We start from the raw sequence: 8,140 nt of genomic DNA on the forward strand, positions 1-8,140 counted from the left end.
AAGATTTTCGCTGTGGGCAACTTGGTGATATTGAGAATGAAATTTTCACTCTACAGCGCAGTGTGCGCTGACATGAACCTTTCTGGTAGATTAAAATTGTTTGATGGATCTAGAGTCGAAGTCGGGACCTTTGCCTTTTGCAGGCACGTGCTCTACCGATTGAGCTACACAAGCACGATCGAAAACTACTGCTTATTGATATTTATGTTGCTGTTATACTCTTGGTAGAACTCGACAGAGAACTTTTTCTATATGCAGAGAGATATACATCTATATCATTAACTACATCTTTGCTCCACAAGCCAGCTTGCGGTGTGTGGCGGAGATCATTTCGTGTACCACTGTCATTTCCTCCCCTTTTTGTTCCAGTAGTGAATGGTTCGCAGGAAGAACGATTGCCGGTAAGATTGCGTGTGGACTTAAATCTCTCCAATAGTTTATCTTCATGGTATTTCGTGAGACATACATAGAAGGAAGCAACTTACTTGTTGACTCTTCTAGGAACGTACGCTATCGCAACTTTGACAGTAAAACCACACCGTGATGCACAACGCTTCTCTTACATCTTCTGTCAGCGCAGTTAGCTATCACCCTGTCGCTTTCGTGCTTCCTAAATAAACCTATAACGAAAAGCGCTGCTCTTCTTTTGATCTTTTCTATTTACTCTATAAATCCTATCTGCTACGGGTCGCACACTGACGAGCGATATTCAAGTATTAATCGAAAGTACCTCCTTTGTTGACGGACTACATTATCTGATGGTTTTTCCAATGTATCTCACTCTGTCATCTGTCATTCTGCGATTAGTTTTACGCGGTCGTTCCACTTTAAATCTTTCCAAATGCATACTCCTAGATACTTTATGGAAGTAGCTGGTTCCAGTGATTGGTCTGAAATCGTGTAATCATACGATAATGAGTCTTTCTGCCTATTTATGTGTGACGTAACACGCTACACTTGTTTATGCTGAGGGTCAGTTGCCACGCTCTGCACCAAGCGTCGATCCGCTGCAGGCTCATATACAACATCATCATTCGCGAAAAGCCTCATGGAACTTCCGGTGTTGTCTACTACGTCATTTATATATCTCGTGAAATATAATGGACCTGTAATACGCTCTTGGGACACGCTCGAAGTAACTTCTACGTCTGAAGAATTCCCCCAATTGAGAATGAATGCTGTGTTCTGACTGCTGGAAAATCGTCAATCCAGTCACACAGTTAGTCTGATATTCCGTACACGGAACTGGATCACATACCTTACGGAAGTCGAGGAACACGATATCTACCTGGACGCCGGTAACTACAACCTTGTGGGTCTCGCGGAGGGACAGAGCGTGGTGGGTTTCGTACTATCGTTGTTTTCGGCAACCTTGTTGATTCCGACGAAGCGTATTTTTGATCTCCAGAAATATCACAGTACGAGAGCACATAACACGTTCCAAAATTTTCCTATAGACCGACGTCAGAGATATAGGTCTATACTTTTGTGCGCCTGTTCGACGACCCTTCTAGAAAACGGAAATAACCAGTGCTTTTTCCTAACCGTCAGGAACAGTTCGCTGTTTCAGAGACCTATGGTACACTGCTACTACAAGAGGGTCAATTTCTTTCGCATATGTACGTAATTACTCTGCAACTGATACTTAAACTTTTGGCAGTGGATTCATAAAGCTACTTTAATACTTGTTCTCTACTGTTCAAATGGTTCAAATGGCTCTGAGCACTATGGGACTTAACTTCTGAGGTCAACAGTCCCCTAGAACTTAGAACTACTTAAACCTAACTAACCTAAGGACATCACACACATCCATGCCCGAGGCAGAATTCGAGCCTGCGACCGTAGAGGTCGCGCGGTTCCAGACTGAAGCGCCTAGAACCGCTCGGTCACACCGGCCGGCTGTTCTCTACTGTTTACTCTCGAATAGCACGTTGGAAAAAGTGAGTACCTAAGTCTTTTCGTGCGTGCTGTGATTTCTTACGATGTAGATGGAAGTAATGATGATAATGTTTGGTTTGAGTGACGTTCAAATGCGTGGTCATCAGCGCCCATACAAACTTCCAGTCTTTACACAGTCCAATCTAACCACTTTCACGAATGATGAGGAAATGATGAGGACAACATAAGCACCTAGTCCCGGGGCAGAGAAAATCTCCAACCCGGCCGGGAATCGAACCCAGGAATCCGTGATCCAGAGGCAGCAACGCTAACCACTAGATCACAAGCTGCGGGCAGGTGCAAGTAAGTAAAATACTTTGGTATTCGGAGGAAAAAGCTATTGATTGAAATTTCTTGAAAAGACTTCACCGGAACTAGAAGCTCTTTAGTGTTAATAATTGCCATATCAACTCCTGTAGCGTATCTGTCATACTTTCGTCCCTATTTTGCGACATTACGAAATGATCTGTCCTCCTTTGAATTTTTTCGATCCCCTGAGTCATCACAGTGGATAAGGTTGCCATATCGTCCAGCAGTACTCCTGAAAAGGACTGACAAGCACAGTGGAGGCAGGCTCTTTAGCAGAATGGTCGCAGCTTTTAATTGTTCGTCAGTAGAGCCCAGTCTTTGGTGCGCCTTCCCTGTAACACTCTCTATGCGACGTTCGCAGTTGTATTCCCTAGGTATTTAGTTGACTCGGCTGTCTTTAAATTTTTGCGTTTTACCATTTATTCGAAATTTAACGCAATGTTTTGCTACTCTTGTGGAGTACACTGCATATTTTATTGTTCAGGACCAGTTACCTCTTTCCGCACGTATCTAAATCAATTTGAAATTCGTTTTTATTTTATGGTGATTATATTACACGGTAAATACCAGCATAGCTGCAAACATTCCAAGAGGCCGCCAGATTGTCTCCTAAATTGTTTGTAAAGATTGCAAAGAGCAGACGGGGAAGACTAAGATGTAACTTCAGTGTCACTAGATGACTTTCCGTTTGTTACTACGAATTCGACCTTTCTGGTAGGAAATCATGAATCCAGTAACATAACTTACATGAAATTCCGCAGGCATGCAGACTGATTAGAAGCTGCTTGTGAGAACCGGTGACAAAAGTCTTCTGGAAACCTAGAAGTATGGAGTTAACTAGAGATCCCAGGTCGACAGCTGTAATTGTTTCGTGTGAATGAATGGCCAGTTGTGTTTCAAGAACGATATTTTCTGAATCGTGTTGGTTGTGTGTCAGTGGATCGTTTCCTTCAACGTATTTGGTAATACTGGAAAGCCTAATATGTTCCAAAATCTTACTACCTTACATTTATTTATTTATTTATTTACGCGTCAAGTTCCGTAGGACTAAATTGAGGAACGAACCTCCAAGGTCATGGAACGTGTCAGTAGACGAAATTACAACATAAAAGTAATAACAGATAAAAATAAAATGTTTATGAGCCCAAAAAAGTCAAGCCATAAGTTTAAGTAAACGCAATCAACAATACAACAAGAATCAGCTTAATTTTCCAAGAAACTCCTCGAGAGAATAGAAGGAGTGACCATGAGTAAACTCCAGTTTCGATTTGAAAGCGCGTGGATTACTGTTAAGATTTGTGAATTCTCGTGGTAGCTTATTGAAAATGGATGGAACAGTATACTGCATACCTTTCTGCACAAGAGTTAAGGAAGTCCGATCCAAATGCAGGTTTGATTTCTGCCGAGTATTAACTGAGTGATAGCTGCTTATTCTTGGGAATAAGCTAATATTGTCAACGAGAAATCACAGTAAGGAAAATGTATATTGGGATGCCAATGTCAAAATACCCAGACTCGTGAACAGGGGTCGACAAGAGGTTCGTGAACTTACACCACTTATTGCCCGAACCGCCCGTTTGTGAACCAAAAACATCCTTTTAGAATGGGAGGAGTTACCCCAAAATATAATGCCACACGACATAGCCGCGAGGGATTAGCCGAGCGGTCTACGGCGCTGCAGTCATGGACTGTACGGCTGGTCCCGGTGGAGGTTCGAGTCCTCCCTCGGGCATGGGTGTGTGTGTTTGTCCTTAGGATAATTTAGGTTAAGTAGTGTGTAAGCTTAGGGACTGATGACCTTAGCAGTTAAGTCCCATAAGATTTCACACACATTTGAACATTTTTTTGAACACACGACATAAGTGAATGAAAATAAGCAAAGTAGACTAATTTTCGTGTCGAACGATCACTCACTTCAGATCTCGTTCGAATAGTAAACATGGTAGCATTAAGTCTTTGAACAAGATCCTGAAAGTGGGCTTTCCACGAAAAAGTCGTCGTGATACTCTTCCAACCGCTCGTTGAAGTCTCCGTCGCTTCCGTACAACGGGTACTGCCAGAAACCGTCGTCGTGGAAGTTAGACATTAAACCGAAGCCATTGTCTCCCCCTATACAGCTTCGGTGACAGCAACTAGAGGCCTCCGCTCCGTCGTTTCAGCCTCCTTGCTGAAATTTTCCCGACACGAACGGGTACGTGGTGACGGGGTTGTTGACGCAGGTGGGGCTCGGCTTCGAAGTGAACGAAGACGCGTACAGACTGTCCGGACTGGACACGGGGCTTCAGTTTCACTAATCATATGCCCCTTCTGAGAAATTAAAACGTCAGGTTCTGTTGAATTTAGTGTCGGAAACTGTAAAAACTGAGCCTTACTGTGATTCGGCGTTAGTTTATTTTCTACAAGCCATGAATTTGTGTCATGAACTGCACATAACATCCTTCCCTACCAAACACAAATATTTTAAAGTTACCCATAATACTAGAGGGCATATCATTTATATAAATAAAGAACAGGAGTCGCCCCAACACTGATCCTTGCCCCCCCCCCCCCCCCCCCCCCCGCCTACTTGACAGTACCCCACTAGGACCCCACATCACAGCCATCCTGAACACTGTGAATGATGACTGTTTGCTGTCTGTTGCTAAAGTAAGAGGTGAACTAATCGAGAGCTACTCCCCATCGGCGTTAAAATAATTTCCGAAGGTTTGTGTAAGATCAAGTTGCGAGCAACGCATTGAAGCAACATTCCCCAGGCTTCGCCGGCGGAACGTATCACCAGGCGGCGTATGGCACGCAGTAGCGGGCAGGTAGGCGCCGGGGAGCGCTCGCAGATGATGAGCGCTCGGTGGTGGGAGGCAGAAGTGGAGCGACAGAGAGAGAAGAGATAGATGCAGGGTGGTGGCTGCTGTGGGCGCTCCCCGCCCAGCGCGAGATGAAGGAAAACCTCTGGAAGGCTGTCCTTGGGTCACGTGACCGGGCCGCAGCAGCCCGGCGGAGGAGCGGCGCGCCGGCAGTACGGCAGCGGACCGCGGGCCGCCGCTCACCTCGCGCAGTGCCGCTGCGGACCCCGCGCCGGTAGCATGTCTTCCGCGGTCTACATCGGCAGCCACTGCTCGTCGGCTACGGCCGACGGCGCCTCTGACGGCTACCACAGCCCCGTGTCCAGCCCGGACAGTCTGTACGCGTCTTCGTTCACTTCGACGCCCAGCCCCACTTGCGTCAACAACCCCGTCACCACGTACCCCTTCGTGTCGGGAAAATTTCAGCAAGGAGGCGGGAACGTCGGAGCGGAGGACTCTAGTTACTGTCACCGAAGCTGTACAGGGGGAGACAATGGCGTCGGTTTACTGTCTAACTTCCAAGACGACGGTTTCTGGCAGTACCCGTTGTACGGAAGCGACGGAGACTTCAACGAGCGGTTGGAAGAGTATCACGACGACTTTTTCGACAACCACCGCAACAACCCCAGTCAGTACCACCAGCACAACCAGTCGCACCGGAGCAGTCATTGCGCTGAAAATAATAACCAGTACCATCACCAGAACGTTCAGCACCATCATAGTCACCAGCAATCAGCGCCCATACCTCCGAGTCCAGCTGTCACGCAAAAGTTCGACGATGTGGCCAAGCAGGGAGTGTCACTGACGCAATACCCCGCGGCTCAGTACAGCATCAGCACCAAAAGGTCCGCGTCTCTGCAAAAGACGCCTGTCAGTCAAACCCAGCACCACAACCAGCACAGCCAACATCACCACCATCACCACCACCACCATAGTCATCACCACCACGGTCCTACGGGACTTGAGATAATGCGGAAACGGCGGCTTGCAGCGAACGCCAGGGAGCGCCGCCGGATGAACAGTCTAAACGACGCCTTCGACCGTCTGCGCGATGTTGTGCCGTCGCTAGGCAACGACCGGAAGCTGTCCAAGTTCGAGACGCTGCAGATGGCGCAGACGTACATCGCGGCGCTCTACGAGTTGCTGCAGCGCGAGTGAAGAGCAGCGTCGCGGCTGAGTGCATAGCTACCACGCGTTGACGTAGCCAGCGTTACCGACAACGTGGGTACGGAGCTCTTGCATCGGTGCAATACATCGTAGCGCCCGCTGCCTGTGCTCTTCCTGTCACCGTTCCTAACTGGTAACTGTTATTCCTGTAATACAGTGGATTTACTTTGTGTTTTCTCCGCAGTAAGTGACAACAAGTACTGCTTTTAGTTTTGTAAGAAAGTAGTCCAGGAAAAGCTACGGAAGTCTGTGCAATGTGAGTTTCCACTTTTTTTCTGTTCATGTATTTTGGTATTTATGAGTGATACCTGCTGTCGGAAAACAACAGCAATGGGAAAGTATAAACATTACTGTAATTCTTTGCGACATTTCGAACATCCCATGTAATATGAAAATCATCACTGAAAAGTTTATGTAAGTAGACACAGTCCGTAAACATATCTGCTTCAGTAGATATTACGAAACCATCATCTAAAATCCGAGTTTTCGAAGAAAAGTAATTTTCTCCACTTTGATCAATAAAATAACACCTATTATTTTTCAAAATATTTGCATTTACATTCGACATTGGTTAACAATTTCGAATATTTTCTACACATGCAGTAATAGCTCGTTGAACTTTAAATTTGTTGTCATAATTCAGAAATGCCTTCAGTCCTTTGTCACAGATTTCTATTTCTGTCTTTTTAAATTTTGTTAGTGAATAAATGCACAGCTTGTCTCATGAGCTTTTTAATGGCGGAACTGTCAAACGATTTTATACACATGCCATATTTTTCAAAAGTAAAAATAATGAAAGTGATTTAATCATAAATCATAACTTTTTCTTACTATTTTCACTCAGAATAAAATCCTCGTGTTAAAAGTAATTGCTGAGATTATGGTTGTGATAGTTAATAATATCTATTTGTTCCTGTTTAATATTTATACACTGAGAATTAAAATATTTTTTTATTAATGTGCTCAAGACGTAATTACAAATGCTACATAGTTGTTGGATTTTTGAAAACAGGACTGTATTGTGCTCAATGTTAGACGTCAGTCGGAAGTCCGTTTTCATGTAAAGTACTGTAAATATGTGTAAATTACTTTATAGATGTGAGATTACCACTACAAAACGTTGTTTTGAAATAAATGTTTTGCATCATGTAACAATTTTCCATCACTTATCCTCCCTCCCCATCCATCTCACAATTTGAAATCTATAAACTGATTATTAATATTTTAAAAATCTGAGTTCATGTGGTGTACTACAGTAGCGGTTCTAAATGCCTATTTCATTGGGCGAACAGCGTCTTTGTTTTTGCACAGAGTGAATTTAGTTCAAATCAGTGTGTCAAATTTTAATGTTTTTGCTGTGGTATCGTATGTCTTGCTTTGAATTACAATTATCAGATCTTTGTATTACTAGAACTTGCTGTGGTGTTGAGTTACTACTGGTGCAGTTTCACTTTATTTGATAATCCCACAGCTATAATTTTACTGTCTAGAAATACTTAATCTACCAGGTTCGTCGGTATCCTGCCGTTACGCTAACTGAAAACCTGACTTTCGCACCAACCGCGGCACAAGACCGCCAATAATTATTGACGTACGTCAGACGTCGAGAAGAAGGATATAATTGACGTGATACATGTTAAGCAGCTCCAGCCTGATCTCGTTACGAGGTCGGACGTTTAGTTCCGAAGAACGGTGATAATTACACTTTACGTCCCGGCACTGCCCTCTCGCTGAGCGGTAATAACCAGCGTTTAACGCGTGGGCTAGTTTTTACCTTTAAATTTAACTCTGAGAGAGAGGAAAAGAGGACTTTTAGCGAATTGCAACAGAAACTGATTGGAGGGCTTTGCTCTTTCATAAGCCTGCTACCACGTGCGGCGTCTACT

The 8,140-nt window shown here is 44.5% G+C and overlaps 1 protein-coding gene across 1 annotated transcript; it reads left to right on the plus strand.

Moving 5' to 3' along the window:
• Positions 1-5,279: 5,279 nt before the first annotated feature.
• Positions 5,280-7,358, plus strand: LOC126144832 (component of gems protein 1-like). The gene has a single exon (XM_049915515.1). It carries the CDS (start codon positions 5,328-5,330, stop codon positions 6,243-6,245), a length of 918 nt encoding a protein of 305 aa, XP_049771472.1. The 5' UTR covers positions 5,280-5,327; the 3' UTR covers positions 6,246-7,358.
• The last annotated feature ends 782 nt before the right edge of the window (positions 7,359-8,140 follow it).

This window comes from Schistocerca cancellata, chromosome 2 (assembly GCF_023864275.1).
Source record: "Schistocerca cancellata isolate TAMUIC-IGC-003103 chromosome 2, iqSchCanc2.1, whole genome shotgun sequence".
Taxonomy (NCBI): domain Eukaryota; kingdom Metazoa; phylum Arthropoda; class Insecta; order Orthoptera; family Acrididae; genus Schistocerca; species Schistocerca cancellata.